The sequence below is a fragment of the Vulpes lagopus genome, chromosome 1 (assembly GCF_018345385.1).
Source record: "Vulpes lagopus strain Blue_001 chromosome 1, ASM1834538v1, whole genome shotgun sequence".
Taxonomy (NCBI): Eukaryota; Metazoa; Chordata; class Mammalia; order Carnivora; family Canidae; genus Vulpes; species Vulpes lagopus.
Window position 1 is genome coordinate 142,746,013 of NC_054824.1, and position 17,641 is coordinate 142,763,653.

A 17,641-nucleotide genomic window follows, 5' to 3' on the forward strand; every position below is an offset into this window, starting at 1 on the left:
CCAGCTGATCCAACCTCCTCACTTAATGAATAAGAAAAGGGGGTCCTAGACACGGACATTTTTTCCAGAGCCCATCCAGCAAGTCTGGAGAAGCAAGGACTAGCATCCAGCGCTCAGCGCCTCACTGAGCCTGAGCTCTCACCAGGATCCTGCAGGCTGAAGGACACACAGCCCCATTATAATACCTGGTTTGATACCAACAACTTAGAAGAGACAACAGCAGGATGGCTGCAGAGAAGGGGACACAGGCCCACTCTCGGTTCTGGACACTGGGAAGGAACACATGCTTTCATGATTGTTTCATTGTTTTGACCACAGCTGAGGAAACCTTTTCTTTCAATGGCAGCCTCCAGAATCACTGTCTGGAACTAGGAGAATGGCCCCAAATCATGCCATAGAAGGAGGCTCTGAGCTTCCCCAAGGAGAAGACCCCACTCCCTACCACCCCACATCCCAACCTGTGGCCTTGGTTGGCAGTGAGGATAGGTGGCATTGGGGCAGCGACTGGATGGAACCAGAAATAAGCTGCTTGGGTCAGGACCTCCACAGCTCAGCCCCAGCCTCCCCTGACCTGGGGCCAGCCTGGAGCCTGGAGCATTATGGCCTTCTGATGCAAGAGAACTACTACCAACATGGGACCCACAGGTGCAGACCCCCATCTATTTGGGGGTCTGCCCCGCTGCCCACTCCCCCCAGTTGCTGGTCCTATTCTCCACATCCCCCATTTTACTGAAATCCTGTGACACTCTACCGTCACAGGCAAGGGCTCTGCGGAAAGTCATAGGGCAACAGACCAGTGTTCATCTTCATGCTTTCTCATTTCTTTGCTTATTCGTGCACTCCTGCATTTATTCTTTCGCCACATGTTCATCCAGCGCCTACAGAGCCAGGCCCTTGCTCCGACCTAGGCTCTGCGTTGAGGAGCCGCAGCAGAGCAGATGAGGCAGGCCTGCTGGTCAGAAGCAGGGGCGCAGCAGATGCTACACGCCATCTGCCTGTAGGCGTGCTTTCTTTGGCATACGTCATGCCTCATTGCTAATGTTTTCACTTTTCTATAAAATTAGCTGAACAGGGATCCCTGGGTGGCGCAGCGGTTTGGCGCCTGCCTTTTGCCCAGGGCGCGATCCTGGAGACCCAGGATCAAATCCCATGTCGGGCTCCCGGTGCGCGGAGCCTGCTTCTCCCTCTGCCTGTGTCTCTGCCTCTCTCTCTCTCTCTCTCTCTCTCTCTCTCTCTCTCTACCTGTGTGACTATTATAAATAAATAAATAAAAATTTAAAAAAATTAGCTGAACGATTTTATAAGCAGGAGTTTTCACATAAAAATTCCTATTTTCTGGGCCTTTAGGAGATGTGACAACACCTGGTCTACTTGCCCCCCTCAGCCCAAGGGTAAGTACTGCTGCTCCTTGGAGGTAAGAACAGTCCCATTCACCACAGTCTCCACCAGTCCGTACTGTCTCCTGGCGGAGGCCCCACGGGGATTGCCAGCAGTCCCCCAGGGAGCTCCACCGCCTTCGCCCTGCAAGCCGGGGTCTGGGCCCGTGGTGCAGAGCGAAAGCACAGCCAGCAGAGGGCGCTGTGGGGTGCAGGGGAGAGGAGCCCCAGGCACCTGCTGCAGTGCCTAGAAGAGAGATTCCTTAACAGCCTGCGCACAGCCTGAGCTTCCTCCACCAGGGCAAACACGGAGGGCAGACCTGGTCCTGCACTGTTCATTCCATCAGGGTGATTTACTCATTGATTCAAGCAACTGTTTATAAAAAATTTGCTGTGTACTTGGCACTGTGCTAGGCCCTGTCCTTAGCTCCCAAGGGTTTAAGATGTGATTAGGAATGCGAGACATTAGATTACATCCCCTCCATGTATTAGGACTTCTTCATCAAGTTCCTCCAACATCTAGCCCTACTGCCTGGCACATAGTAGGTGTTCAACCAATACTTATACTAACGAATGAAACAATAACTAATAAGATTGCCTCTTATTTACTGAGATCTTCCACCTTTATACATATGGTCTCGATTCTCAAGACAGGTTGTTATTTTCCTGTTTTAATGACAAAGAAGTGAGGCCCAGAGAGGTTAAGTAAACTGCCTAAGGTCACACAGCCAGTCTGAACTCTTAACCACAATTCCGTGTGCCATCTCAGCAGTACAAGGCAGGACGTGCTCAGGGCCAAGGCACAGCACACAGGGGTGCCTGAGGTCTCAGAAAGCCAAGCAGTGAACAGGGGCTGAGAAGTGAGGGGAGGATTCACAAAGACTGGACAGAGTCACTGGTAGGGGTAGAAGAGGACATCTTCCCAGATACAGGAGAGCTTGGCCAGAGCAAAGTCCTCCAGACATGCTTCCTGGGTTTCAAGGAGAGGCTGCCAGTCAGGACATGATCCTTTAGCAAATGTAAGATCTCCGATCTGCCAAGCCCTGGGTCGTGTGCTCAGGAGGGTGGGAACATGAAGTAGTTCCCTTGAGGATCTACTGGCAATTGTCAGGCAAAATATACACACAAATCAAGGAGTGCAAGTACTGAGAGCTGGCAGTGGTGTGGGAGTGGTGTTGAAGAGGAACAGTGGTTTCCAATTGGGAAGACCAGCAGGCTTCTGGATGAGGTGCCATTTGAACCGAGCCACGAGGGGTCAGTAGGACTGCACCATGTCATGAGTGAAGGGATGAGAGCATCAAAGACGAAGGCCTGGGGTGCATGTGGCAGGGGAGCCTATGGGCCCAAGGGAGGAGCTGGATGGGGGCAGGAGGGGAAGCTGATGTGCAGAGCAGGGCAGGACAGGTGTTTCTGGGGAGCTCTATATGCTGTGCTAAGCAGCTCAGTTTGCTGCCCTGGGCAGGGGAGGTTTGTAGCCTGGGAGGGACAGATCTTGCCCAACGAGAAGCTACATAAAAATATTTGCCTTCTGCTATGTGAGTTCCTGAAGGCATGGCTCTAGAAACACATTCACCCTGAGGATCTGTCACTTAGACTGCAAGAGGGAGGTGTGATCAGAATCACCCTTAACCAAAAACCAGAATGTCTGGGCCCAGTTCCTGCTATGTCACCAAGCAGGCCGCTCTCTGGCATCAGCTTCCTCATCTGCAATACAAGGGGGTGCAGTGCCTCCAATGACCCTCCAATCTCCAGCTCATCCTGAGTCCAAGAACTTCAGCCGTCAAGGAGTGTTTATCTCAGAGTCAGGTAGGAGAAAAGGAGGGCTTGCTGGGTGACTGGCACGCACGGGAGACGCAGAGCCAGCAGCCACTGACTGACCCAACCTCGGTGGGAGCAGGGGGAGACTGAGGGAGAGGCTGCTGGCTTGATCAGGTAGAGCAGAGGATGGAGGTTGAAGGGAAGTGAGCTACCCAGCCAGCTTCCTCCCAAACCAGCTCCAGGCCCGGGGCTGGGCATTTCACAAAAAGGCTGAAGGAGCTTTGTGAACATTTCCTGTCCCACCCCAGCACCCTTCCTGGCACTGACAGCCCAGCTCAGCATTACCACACTGCTCACCTGTGAAGCAATCTTCCCCAAGAGGGCCGAGCATCCAGCCGGGAGCTGCCTATAAATGTGAGACACACACCAAGCTATCAAACCCCTCTGTGTGGCTCCCTGGCTTGGGTAAGTGAGTTCTAACCTTCCACTCTGACTTCTTCTTAACCTCCCGCCATGACAGGCCTCCTCCAAGGCCTCCTCCTGAAAGCCCTCCGTGACTGATCCACCCACTTGAAAATTTCCTCACATTTTCTTGGATCGTATTCTGCGGGAGCCTCTTGTCTTCAAATGCTCTTCTCTTTAGCATTCTCCAGATATTCTAAAGCCACCCCTGCCACATGGGGCAGGATCTTCTCCCAGAGCAGTTACAGTTTCTTTTCCTTCTGTATCACCCCCATTGTTTCTACGAGCAGCCTGAGAGATGTCAGGGGAGCTCAGCAACCTTTTCTTCTAAGCTCCTGAACCCTCACTTGTCCACTCCTCAGACAGAGTGCAGGAAAATGGCGGACCACATGTCGCAGCTAGAGTGTAGCATCGAGACCATCATCAACATCTTCCACCAGTACGCTGTGCGGCTGGGGCATCCGGACTCACTCAACCAGAAAGAAATTAAACAGCTGATGATAAAGGAGCTGCCAAACTTCCTCAAGGTAGGCAGGGGTTCCAGGCAAGCCTGGGGCGTGGGGTGCACTCTGCAATGGCCAAGGAGGAAATCCCAGCTCCTTCACCCACCCTCCAGGGGCAGCAGGTGCTCTGTCCCTGGAGCTGCTCCCAGGTAGAAGCAGGCCGTGTGTGCTGTGTGCGGGTATGTAGTGGCACATAGGGCCCCATGGTTGGGACACACAGGAAAGATGTTGTCTCACAAAGAATACGGATGAATCCAATGCCGTTAGTGCTCCAAAGGACCTGAGAGAGAGCGCTGCAGGTGATGGGGGGGGGGGAGCGGAGCTGACACCTGACCTGGGGAGGGAAGCACCTGAGGATGAGCCTTGACAGCCTGGGAGCAGACCAGAACCTGAACCCAGAGAGGTCTGAGTGTGAGAGCTGTGGGGCCTCCCTAAGTGGGAGGGTCCGGAGCAGGGAGCACTGAGCGTGGGGAGATGCACCCAGGAACAAAAAACACTTAGTAACATGATTAGTTTATTTCCCTAATGGGAACATTTCTAGGCAGTTCTAGAAAAAACGGAGGATTTGTTCCTTTGTTCCTCCCCCCGCCCCAACCCCCCCCCCCCCCCATCTTCCAGTGTACTTTACAACTATGGGGAAATAGGCAGGAGTAAGAAGGGTGAGATGCCTGCCCCCAGGCTCCCTTTCATTCCCCCCGGGGCGGCTGGCGCCCTGCCACCCTCCCCAAAGCCAGGCCCGCACCCCTCAGGAAGCAGATGGGATGCTCACAGCTCTGCACAGGTGCAAGGGGAAGCCGGGTCAGGACAGCCAGGAGCTGGTGGGACCAGGTTCTCCTCCGTGGGACTCCTCCACCGACCCCACCACCCGCCTCCCATGTCCAGGAGGGAAAACTGAGGCCCTGCCCAGCAGCTGTGGCACAGTGAGGGCTCAGCCCAGGCTGGCGGAGAAAGCACAGAAGACCAGGCGATGTGGACTGGCCTGGGGGCTGAGCAGGGCACCCGCAGGGGGGGCACTGGGAGGGGCCTCAGCTGAGCCTGCCTAGCCTATGGGCCCACCCTCTGCAGCCTGGGTCCTCCTCACCCCCAAACTCTCACAGCCTGGGGTCAGTGCAGAGCATGCACCGCTCTCCAGCCCCACACAACATACGAACCATCTTGTTTCATCAGGTGTTCCCCCTGCCCCATGTAGGTTGAAATGAGTGTCAGTAATAAGTAACCTAGAGAGGGAAGGAACAGGTAGGCAACGGGAGGGAGCCCACACTGGTAGAGGGACTGGGACAGGTGGGGCTCACACCCACTCTCCCCCTCCCAAGCCTCATGGATCTGCACAAACTACTTCCCCTTTTCTAAGACATCTTCCTCCAGGAAGATGCCCTGTGAAGCTTGTTATAAAGGCCAAATGAGGTGACATTTCTACACATACTAATTGCGTGACCTCAAGGAAGTCCCGTGATCTCAGTTCCTCTCCTGTAAAATGGAGAGAATCATAGTGCCCAGGTAGGATGCAGAAAAAATCAGCAAGTGTCTAACACATGTTCAACATCTGCTAGTCTGTGAGCATCAGTTCAATGGTCATTTCTAATTTTTTAACTGAGGCCTGGGAGTCAGGTTCCCTGTGCCTTTGCCTGGGGTCAGTGCAGAGCTCCCCTTCTGCAGAGCTGGCCATGCCGGCCCTAACTGCCCTTGTCACCTGCACCCACAGAAGCAGAAGAAGAATGACAACTCCATAAACAAGATGATGGAGGACCTGGACACGAACGGAGACAAGGAACTGAACTTTGAAGAGTTCTCCATCCTGGTGGCCAGGCTGACAGTGGCCTCGCACGAGGAGATGCACAAGAATGCCCCAGAGGGAGAGGGCCACAGCCATGGGCCAGGCTTTGGGGAGGGCAGCCAGGGCCACTGCCACAGCCACGGTGGCCATGGCCACGGCCACAGCCACTAATCAGGAGGCTGCCCACCTAGGGCCACAGAGAGGCTTAACGGCCTTAGCTGGGGGACAAAATAAAGTCTTCCTCCAAGCCAGCACTTTGTCTGCTTCTTCCACCGCCCGCCTCTAGCCTGTCCCTCCAGGGGCCAGGGTGCCATGCGGCCCTGCCCCCTAACTGCCCAACCCCTTCACATGGTAAGAACAGAGTGAGAAGCCACAAAATGTGGGTCTATTCTAAGCCCCTTGGGCTCACTTCCCTGACCATTTCCTCACCTCTCACTCAGGCCCCAGTCACCTCACTCCAGCTCAGGACTTCCTCGTACTGCCGGTAGATAGCATAGAAAGCAAAAGGCGGATACCTCCCTCAACATTCAGGCCAACCCCACCCAAGCCCTGACCCCTTCCCCCAGTGCTATCTACCACCTTCCACAGCTGTGTGTCTCCTAAGAGACCTTATTCCTCTGGAAGTTGTCCAGAGGTGATCCTAGATGGACTGTGTCTGAGGACACTATACTGGAGATGTTTACCCATAAACTGAGTTCTGAATCCATGTTGAGCAAATTGATGTCTCTTCACAGACCGAGCAATGTCATCATGGATGGACACTGGGGCAGGTGCGGGCAGGGATGAAAGTGGGGGAGTCTGACCCCATGCCCACCCAGTGCCAGCAGGATGGAGAGAGAGAAGAGCTCCAATCATGTCCCTGCAGCTATAAGGCTCGACCACTACCATGAGGAGGTTGGACTTTGGGTTCAGGCCTCCCTGGAAATGAAGAATGTGAAACAGAGTGGAGAAGGAACCAGCCCAAGGCCATAAAGTGGAAGAATTGTTCAAAGTAGTGCAGAGGGGTGCGGGGGGCTCAGGTTATGATCTTGGGGTCCTGGGATCAAGCCCTACATTGGGCTCCCTACTCAGTGGGGAACCTGCTTCTCCCTCTATCCCTCCCTCTTGTTCATGCTCTCTCTCTCAGATACATAAGTAAAATCTAAAATAAAACAAAAAAGTGCAGAGAGGGAAGGGCCTTGAATCTATCTTTTCTATGGGCTGGATGTCCCAGCTCCTTTCCCACTACTGAGCAGGAAGAAAGAGCCAGTCAGGTTTCCGCTGCCCCACACTGGCTGCCTGTAACTGGGTCCCAGGCTGTCTGCAAGCCAACTGCAAAGGCCTCTGGTCTAAAGGCCAGTGGGGCTCTGCTGTGGGTACAAGGATTTGATGGCTCCCACTCAAGCACGTAGGGTGTTTCCAGGAACTCTTCCAGGCTGTGAGGTTGAGAAGCAGAATTTAGAAGCCCCCAGCCCCTTCCCTGCCTGACTTAGAGAGCCGAGAGCTGGGGAGACTCACCTTCTGATAGCCCTTCTTCCTGACCCTCATGCCCACAGAGGAGTCACCTTCTAGATGCAGCTTGGTAGGAGAAAGAGAACCAGCCTGGGAGGTGGGAGGCCTGGGGATGCGCCAGAAAGGGTGGGTATCCCAGCCCACTGCCCCCCCTTTTCACAACGTGCCATAAACATATTTATGACTCTGCCCCTTACTAGACTGTGAACGCAGTGAGGGCCAAGTCTGCAGCATCTGCTTACCTCTGCTTTCTCCCCAGCACGCAGAGTAGTGGCAAATACATGGCAGCTTCTCAACAAATACTGACTGTACAGATGCTCTAGCATTTCCCACGCTCTCCTTTCTCACGGGTGGTGTGGAGAAAAGAGAGAGGAGGTAAGGGGGCGGCGGGGGGGGGGGGGGTTTAATACTGGTAGATGGAAGCCTTCTGGATATCATGAATCTAAAACTGGAAGGTAGGGGGCAGCAAGGTGACAGGAATCTGAAGCCCCACCCCCACCCCCCCACCCTTACTTTATTTAGTCATACCAGCCTTTATCCATTGCATACTAGAAACTTCCCTTTGAAAAAAGGGATTTGTCTTGAAAATAGTTTGAAAATTGTTGATTAGACCTAACCTGCCCCACCCCAGTGCTTGATTGATTCTCCCCAACATCCCTGACAAGTGGTGGCCAGCCTGAATTCCCCCATGAAAGAGAGCTTCCTAACTTGGCACAGACACTTAGAAGGTTCTTCATCATGCCAAGCTGAAATCTGTGTCCTTGTGCTGCCGGGCATTAATCCTGGTTTCCCTCCCACATCCTTGGGGACACAGAGTAAATCTAACCCCTTCCATCAACACAGCCACGCAGCCACTCCTTCAAAGCATTTTCCCTAAATGACATCCAGGCTTTCTCCAGCCTCGACACTTTTGCACCAGGAGTGGTCTCACCACCCTGGGGTCTCTAGCAAGCCTCTCAGCCCTGTCCTGAGAGCCCAGAGCACCTGTTGCTGCTGCCATGAAGACATCCCTGACCACCATCTTCTGCTCTCTGAGACATCTACCATTGCACTTCTGATACAGACTTGGAACCTCTTATCAAGAGGTGATAATGGCCCTGAAGGCAGAAATTATGGCTGATTTGCCTCAAATCCGCAGGGTCCAGAATGAAGCATTATAGATGAGCAAGTGAAAGTAGGTTGGTCCTAGGATCCTGTGGAGCCGGAGGATTTGCTAAGGAGCAAGACAATAGGGGACAGGGCTTCACAGATGCCAAGAGTTCTCCCTTTTGTGTTCTCTCTCTCCTAGCTCAGTCTGAGAGTAGGACGTAGTTCTAGACTCCAGGGGAAGGTCTGACAGTAAGCCACTGTACAGAGCCCTGTGGGATTTTCCTTAAGCATCGTTTAGGAGAACTGGTTAAGGGGATTTAACCTCTTCCAAAAAAGCTGGTTCTATAAATAATTCTAAAAGTTGTATAGAACCACAAAAGACCCTGACTAGCCAAAGTAATCTTGAGAAAGAAGAACAAAGCTGCAGGTATCACAATCCCAGATGGCAGACTATACTACAAAGTTGTAGTAATCCAAACAGGATGGTACTGACACACAAATAGAGATATACATCAATGGAACAGACTAGAGATCTCCAAAATAAACCCATGGTTATATGGTCAATTACTCTTTGACAAAGAAGGCAAGACTACACAGTGGGGAAAAGATAGTCTCTTCAATAAATGGCTCTGGGAAAACTGGACAGCTGCATGCAAAAGAATGAAACTGGACCACTTTCTAATACCATACACGAAAATAAATACAAGATGGACTAAAGACCTAGATGTGAGACCCAAAACCATAAAATTCGTAAAACATAGGCAGTAAATTTTTGATGTCACCCTAAACAATATTTTTCTGGGTATGTCTCCCTAGGCAAGGAAAATAAAAACAAAGATAAACTGCTGGGACAACATCAAACTAAGAAGATTTTGCACAGTAAAGGAAACAATCAACAAAACAAAGGCCGTCTACTGAATGAACAAAGATATTGCAAATGACACATCTAATGAGGGATTAATATCCAAACTATATTTAATAACTCATACAACTCAACACCAATAAAACAAATTTTCAAAATGGCCAAGAACCTGAATAGACATTTTTCCGAAGAAGACATACAGATGGCCAACAGACACATGAAAAGATGCTCAACATCATTCATCATCAGGGAAATGCAAATCAAAACCACAGTGGGAGATCACCTCACACCTGTCAGAATGACTAAAATAAAAAAGAGCAGAATCAGCAAGTGTTGGTGAGGGCGTGGAGAAAAAAGAACCCCTGTGCACTGTTGGCAGGAATGTAAACTGGTGCAGCCACTCTGGAAAACAGTGAGGAGGTTTCTCAAAAATTAGAAGTAGAATCAATGTATGACCCAGTGATTCCACTTCTAGGTGTTTACCTGAAGAATGCAAAAATATTAATTCAAAAAGATACATGCACCCCTATGTTTTCTGTAATATAATTTGCAATAGACAAGGTATGAAAACAACCTAAGTGTCCATCCATAGATGAATAGATGAGGACTATGTGGCATGTATACACGATGGACTATCTCTTAGTTATAAAAAAGAACGAAATCTTCTGATTGTAACAACATGGATGGACTCAGAGTGTATTATGCTAGGTGAAATAAGTCAGACAGAGAACAACAAATACCATAGGATTTCACATATATGTAGAATCTAAAAAACAAAACAAATAAAAATAAAAACCTGTAAAAGGACTCAGATACAGAGAACAAACTTGTGGTGGCCGGGGCAGAGGGAGGAGGGGTGGACAAAATAAGTGAAGAGGAATAGGTAAATTTGAATATAACAAATTTCCAGTTATAAAATAAATAAGTCACAGGGATAAAAAGACAGAATGGAGAATATGGCCAGTAATATGGTAATAGTGTTGCGTGGTGACCAATGGTAGCTACACTTACCCTGATGAGCATCATGTAATAGCACTATGTTGTACACCTAAAACCAATATCATATTACACGTCAACTATACTTCAACTAAAAATGAAAAATGAAAAAGCTAGTCCTGTTGAGTAGAGAGGAACTGACTTTCTTCCTCAGTGGGAGCGATCAGATTCCCACCCCACCTGAGAATCATCTCTCGGTGATTAAGGAGTCCTTCTGGGAAAGATGAACTTTTGGGGGCTTCCCCTCCTTATAGTGGCCCCATCATGAGATGCCTGCCCCTGGTTCCCAAGCAGGAGAACCTGAGTTTCGGGATGGCTGTCTGGGAGCAATGAGGAAGGGACAGTGGCTGTGCAGACACTTCATGGTGCTCTGATGTGTTCTGAGGCTGGCAGAAGCAGGATGCCCTACAACTCAGGGAAGAGGTGAAGTCTCTCATTATCCACTTGTTCATGCATTCATTCATTCACTCAGCACACACAGACGGGAATGATGAAGAAAGCCTCGCCTTGTCATGAAGGAGCCCAGGCCTGCGGGCAAACCACACAGCTCCTCAAGTGCTCTCAATGTGGAAAATGAAAGGCTGTAGAGGGTGGTTTGGTGGGACTTTGAGGTATCCACATGATCTTTCAGCAGGTGCTAGAAGGGCAAACGTTAGACCCCTATCAAGACTGTGGGCACCCCTGGGTTAACATGCAGGTGCTCCGAATGAGGCCTGGAAGTGGGCGGGTGTGGGGTCTGATCAGGACCAAGGAGCCAAGGGCGGGAGAGGCAGAGGTGAGCAGGCCAGAATCTCGGCCTGGAGTTTGCACTCTCAGCAGGAGAAGGGAGGGCAGGAGCAGTGGGGGTTTTAGGGAAGTGTACGATTTAACCATACTTATATTTTAAAGTGTCTATCTGCGGTTTATGGGATGAATTTGGGGTGGGAATGAGCTAGCAGGCCCAGGCCAGTGAGAAGGCTGCCGGAAGGTCTGGTGAGACCTAAGAGAACCCAAGATGGCATTCTCAGAAAAGACAAGTCCAGCCAGGATCTCAAGCTACCCAGGTCCGCCCAAACCCTACAGGACAAGGAAGGTGATTCTGTGCTATTTCCCAAGACCTTGCCAGGAAGAAAGGCCTCAGCTTTCACCAGCCTGGTGAAGCAATTTTACACAACCGTGACACAAATCCTAGTCTGAGGAAAGCTCCAGAATCCCACCTCCATGCCCTTGCACCCCCTCCCTGAAGTTGCCATAGAAAGCTCTGTGACACAGATGTTGACATCCCCATTACCAAAATGACAGCAGAGCTGAAACAGATGGTTGCTCAAGTCCTGTTTCCTGTTGAGGCTCGGGCCTGGGACCATCCCTCAACCCTGAGACTCCAGTTGGCTCCATGGCCTGATTGGGCCCCAAAGCCTGTCTCCAGAGACCCTCACATACACAAGAGACAGGTAACACAAGCACCTGGGAGGCCAGCTGGCCTCCTCCCATGAGCGCCCTCATGTTCTCCCTTTTTTGCTAAGAGCTCTCCCATTTTGGCCCAGGTACCCAGAACTATCCTGTGCGGATCAGCGAGACACAGGTCTGTTGCCAAGGCCTGAGGGTGCAGCTCAGGGCTCAGGTCCATCCACCCCTCCTCTCCTCCTGCTGCCTCCCTTCTTCCCCTCCATCCATCTATATTCTCTCCCTGAGTCTTCTCCTCTCCTGCTCCACCTGCCCTCCCAGTCTTCGTGGTAACATGCAGTGCCAAGGAGCTGGGATGTTTTCAGGAAGGGCAATGCCTTTGAGTGAAACTCAGGGTCATCTGTAGCTAGGGATGATGCCTCCAAAGCAGAACACGTGCAGCCTCAGAAGCACCTATTAATAGTGAAAGGTGAGAATCATAAGGGGAAATAATAAGGGCTGACAGTCTGCACAAAGAGAAGCAAGGTGGGCTCAGGAAGCGAGCCTTCCGACATTGCTGAGGTCAGAGGAGAGCAGTCCACCCCCAGCAAGACCTCCCAGCCTGCTGTGAGTGGCCCATCCTCTCCTCCTCCACCACCAGCAGCAGCAGCATCTCACTGGCTGATTTGGACCAGCTGCTCATTCCCTCATTAGAAAACACTAACTGGATTCCACTAAACCAACATGCATTGATTCTTCCTTGACTGAGCAGCTGCGTGTGAAAAGCATCCCGGGCCTACAAAGCAGGCAAGTCCCTGCTCACTGGAGTTTCCATCTAGAAGAGAGTCAGACAAGGAATAAAGAATTGATCATTTCAGAGGTGATGAGCTCCAGGAAGAAAATAAAGGAGGGAGATGTGAGGGAACGGTGGGTGGGGGGGAGAACGAAGCAGAGGCTCCGTGGACATGGGGCCAGGTGGCAAGCACTGGAAAACTTCTGGTGGGTTTTAATCAGATAAGTGATGCAGTATGTTTGTGTTGGGAGGCCATCTGGCTGCCACATGTAAGAGGGTCAGGGTCCAGAGTGGAAGCATGGGGAGCCGCCGGGAGGCTGTGGCACCCCGCCTGGCCTTCATATCAAACACAGCATTAGGGCCCTGCCCTTGAGGAGCCTTCAATATGATGGGGGTGAGGAACACCCAAATAGGTATTTTCAATATCAGGATGTGTGGAAAAGAAAAGCAAGGTGCGTGGTCACTACAGGCAACCTGGAAGCATAGAGGAGCCACTTCTTGTCTGTCTTCTTGCGTGGGTGGAGGGGAGAGAAAGAAGGCCGGGGTAAGCGCTCACAGATAAATGCCAAAGTGAGTTTTGAAATGGAAATGGTTGAGCTACTGCATGCCCAGTACTGTGTTAGATAATCAGAGAAATCAGAGAAGTATGGTTTGCTTTCTTTTGACTTGGATGACTTTTCATACCGGCCGAATTAAAATGTTGAGTCCTACTCACTTTTGCCCTAGGCTCCTGGTAGCCATCCCATTGAGTCCAGATCTTTTCCTGATTTCCAAAATCCCGATATGCACCTTGGCATAGCTTGGCATGCAGTATACCCGTAGCCCACCTGAGATGTCTTTCTGAAAAGCAAGGTGTCACACCCAAAAAGTGGCATCAGTGTCCTCATTTTATAGATGAGCAAACAAGACTCCCAGAAGTTAAGGGTTCTACTCAAGATCACAGAGGTGATCTTATTCCTGAATATAAACACCTTTGCCCAGAGCACACTGTCAGACTAACCCTGATGGGTGGGCAAGCCCCCAGAGTTCCATGGAATCTACTGTGGATAGGAGGAGTGGACATGTGTGAGGAATGTGAAGGGCTGAGCTCCCCAGTGGATGCAACAATTGGGTTGGGTCTTGGTGGATAAGCAAAATATCTAGACCTCAGTGATCTGGTACCTAAAACAGAGTAGACGCTGTAAAGGAAGAAGAGGGCACTCCAGACAAAATGGACAATAGCACAGCACTTGCAGAATTCAAAGAGTCCAAAAGTTCACAGGGAAACTGGAGAATGTTCTGGAACCCAGCGTAGCAGGCAGGGGGTTGATGGCATGGTGCTGGAGAGAACAGGTTCCGCCTCTGTGGTCCTGTGGTTCTAATGGTCCTCATGTCTGTCTGCTTGTTTCCAGGTGCAGACATCATCCAGGGACTAGCCTCTGCAGTTCCATCTAAAAAGTCCAAATTGCACTTTTCAGGTGGAAACACAGAGGTTCAGACAAGGGAAGCCACTCACTCAAACTCGAAGGGCCAAGAAGCAGTGGAGCTGGGAAGCTAACCAGACACCTTGGATTCCAGGCTGGGAGCGCCTTTCATTGCCCTTGGGTGCCTCTGGCTAATGAATTTTTACCAAGTTTCGGGGCCCTTCAAATTTCTCTGAAAAGGATTTAAGTTTAATCGGTGGTTCAGTTGGCTATTTTGAAAGTAAATCATGGATGGTAAATTTTTCATAAGAGCAAATATGCTGGGTTTTGTTCTTAGAGACTGGTTGTTGTTTTCTACCACATTCTGATAGGCCTCTGTATCTCAGAACTGGTCACAGACAGGTGAGTGCTCCGGTTTGCAGAACAGGCTGGTCCTGCTCCAACAGTGGCAAGGTCTGTAGGGAAGACACTCACCCAGCAAGTGAGGGCTTTCCTGAATGTTTCCCCATTCAGTCATCTAGGCTGGAGCCATTGCAAGACCCCCTTCTCTGGGTCCGGAATTCCTTCCTCTTCTGCTAATCCCACTTCACCCCACCCTCAGCCTTTCATACTTTCTTCTGCCTCAGCTTTACCTCAGGTCCACATTCCTGAGATGTGGCCAGTGGCCCAGCAAACCTCCACCCCCAGGCCTCAGTGGTCAAGACTTGTCACTTCCTGGACTCCATCCTCAATCTCAGCATCCTAGACATTGCCTTGATGGGGCTTGGCATCAAATAAACTGAAAGACAGACCTACTCCTTCCACAATATAAAACTCCTCTTATCTGTCATACCTGGGCTCCAGAAAATTACCTAATCTTTCTCAAATTTTTTCACAAACTCTACCCTCTGGCCTGTCCCTCCTGCTGAAGAGGACCCAGCAGGAGCAGCCACTGGAGGATATGCCAGAGCTGTGCCCTGCCTGCCACTTCTATGGCATCTTTGTCTGCTTAGCTGCTAGAGTGGCTTTAACCACAGACCGTTCTCGAGGCTAGAAGCCTGAGATCAGGGTGTCAGCATGGTCAGGTGGTGGTGAGGCCTCTCCTCCTAGTTTCCAGACAGCATCTTCTGCTGTGTGCTCACATGCCCTTCTCTCAATGTGTGCTCACGGAAAGAAGCAGAACTGTCTCTTCTTGTAAGGGCACTGATCCCACTGTGAGGATCCCACCTTCACAACTTGATCTGAACCTAATTACCGGGGTACCCAGGTGGTTCAGTGGTTGAGCGTCTGCCTTCAGCTCAGGTCGTGATCCCAGAGTCCTGGGATGGAGTCCTGCATCGGGCTCCCTGCTCAGTGAGGAGTTTGCTTCTCCCTCTTCCTCCCTCTCTCTTTATCTCTCATGAATAAATAAATAAAATCTTTTTTTTAATAAAATCTTTTTTAAAAAATAAAAATAAACCTAATCACCTCTTGAAGGCTCCATCTCCAAATACCATCACATTGGCGGACAAACATTCAGCCTGTAACCTTTATGTATTCTGACACCTGACTACGTGGAGTGTGACGCCAAAGGGATACCCCATCTTCCCCAGACTGGACTCAGCACCAGACTGAGGTTTGGGGCAGGGACGCCCCCAGTGGCTTTTGCTGAATCAGACTGAATGCACTTCCCACCAGGGCTCTGGCCGACCCAGCCCTCAGAGGCTATGCTCCTTTCTCTTTCCTCTGGGACCATTTATACAGAATCAAACCAATAGCCATGCTGATTTCTATTCATTCATTCATGTAGGATGTATGCATGAAACCCTATCGTGCGTCAGGCACAGTGATACAGCACCTGCTCACTCCAGTCCATGGAAAGATGGACGTGAAACAAAAAACCACATCAGTGGATACAGAATCACAGCAGGAGAGAGCACAGCAGGAGAGCAGTACAGTCCTAGGGGGATTCCATTTAACAAAGAACCTGCATAGACCACAGTAAGGAGGGAGGCTGGCCAGCAAAGTGTTCCCTCACTGTGCCCTGTGTTGGGTAGAGCTAACCCTCTTCTCCTGCTTCTGTGTCCCCGGCTGCTCCCAACACCTTCCTGCCCCCCTACCCACACCCTTGACAGAACCAAAGGAAGGTTCCTGGAAATTTTGCATCTTCTCATCTTTCAAAGTTCTACCCCAAATTTCACATCCAAGGTTCTCCTCCTCCAGGTTACCTAACTGACCTCAACCAACAGCCAAGGCTGGGCCACTCACCTGTTCCCCACCGCACCCTGTGCTTACTTCTGCCCAAACAAACACGATACAGTGTGGTGATTTTTGCTGCTCAGGTTTTCCCCTGGCAAGGACATCCAGCCCATCTCAAGGAAAAGTCTTTGGAGTAATCCTTGATGTCTCATTGCCACCTTCCAAGGTATGCAGAGCCTGACAACCCCTTACCAGCAGCATGTCTGCCACCCTCGTCCAACTGCCTCCTCCCTTGAATGGGCTAGAGCTGCACTTCCAACGTGGTCATTGTGAGCTACATGTGACCACTGGCCTCGTGAACAGTGATTGTCAGCATGAAGCATGCTGGATTTCAAAGGTTTAGAAAAAAAGAAAAGAAGGCAAAATATCTCAATAATAACCTGTATGTTGTTGGGGCCCCTGGGTGGCTTAGTTGGTTATGCGCCCAACTCTTAATTTCCACTCAGGTTGTAATCTCACAGACATGAGATCCAGCCCCGCATCAGGCTTCCTGCTCAGCATGGAGTCAGCCTGAGATTCTCTCTTCCTCTCTGCCCTCCCCACCCACTAGGACTCTGGCACTCTGTCTCTCTGAATGCCTCTAAAAAAATAAAAATAAATAAAAAGTAACTTGTTGTTTCAACTTGTTGAAGTGATACTATTTTTGATCTATTGGGTTTATAAACATTTATTATTAAAATTAATTTCCTCTTTATTTTCACCTTTTTAGGTGTGGCTACAACTAAACTTAAAATCCTAAGCATGGCCCATACTGTTTCTCATGGCCAGCACTGCTCTGGAGAAACCCTCCTCACTGTTCTCTTTGTTTGCCCTCTGGGGTCTGCCCCCAACAATTTCCTCTCCACAAAGGCAGGCAGAGTGATCCTTTTGACACATAAATGAAATCATATTGGTCTCTTGCTCAAATCTACCCAGTGGCTCCTTAGCACACTTACAACCCAAAGCTTGCCCCAAGGTCCAGGAGTCCCTGCTCCCCACTCCCTGCAGATGATGCACAGCACCCACCATTCCCCACTCTCAGTTCCTGCACCTTGTCCTCTGTGCTATATTTTTGAGCAGGTCAGATGCATGCCCACCTCAGGGCCCTGGCCTCTCTCTGCCCAGAACTCTTGGCCCAGATATCTGTGAGCCATGCTCATTCCTCTCTTGGATTTCTGCCCAAATGCGTTCCTTGAGCATCACACGTAGCCAGCATGCCTCCCCTTCCCTTCCACCCTAATGGTACTTCCCTCTCCTGCCTTCCCCGGTATTATATGATGTGCTTTGGTCTGTTGGTTCACTACCCCTCCCTCTGTGAAAGAACATAGCCCCATGTGCACAGGGCTCTATGTCTCTGGTTTCTGGCTACCACAGATGTTCAGTGAATATTTGTTGAATGAATGAATAAGGAACAAACAGTGGACATTTAATAGTCCACTGTTCATTTGGTGAACAAATGAACAAACAAAGAAGGGGATCTACAGGTTCTACATGAGGTCTGTCAGAATTGCAGGGGTGAAACGTGCTCCAGTCTGGGGACTGTGGACACGGAAAGAAAGAAGTGCACACTGTTATG

General features: G+C 50.5%; 1 protein-coding gene across 2 annotated transcripts; it reads left to right on the forward strand.

Annotated features, from left to right (window-relative positions):
• The first annotated feature begins 3,460 nt into the window (after positions 1–3,460).
• Positions 3,461–6,124, forward strand: S100A9 (S100 calcium binding protein A9). Of its 2 annotated transcripts, none has more exons than XM_041767167.1 (3): positions 3,461–3,599; positions 3,963–4,123; positions 5,802–6,124. In XM_041767167.1, exons 2-3 carry the CDS (start codon positions 3,974–3,976, stop codon positions 6,042–6,044), a joined length of 393 nt encoding a protein of 130 aa, XP_041623101.1. In that variant the 5' UTR covers positions 3,461–3,599; positions 3,963–3,973; the 3' UTR covers positions 6,045–6,124. The 2 variants fall into 2 exon arrangements, with proteins under 2 accessions (XP_041623101.1, XP_041623093.1); XM_041767159.1 differs by having other exon boundaries at positions 3,484–3,599; positions 3,959–4,123.
• Positions 6,125–17,641: the final 11,517 nt, after the last annotated feature.

What these genes read in the sequence shown, in the direction of transcription:
- S100A9 (XM_041767167.1), top strand. Translation starts at nt 3,974, where the DNA reads ATGGCGGACCACATGTCGCAGCTAGAGTGTAGCATCGAGACCATCATC. An exon ending in AGCTGCCAAACTTCCTCAAG is followed by an intron (nt 4,124 to 5,801) that starts GTAGGCAGGGGT and finishes CTGCACCCACAG; the next exon opens with AAGCAGAAGAAGAATGACAA.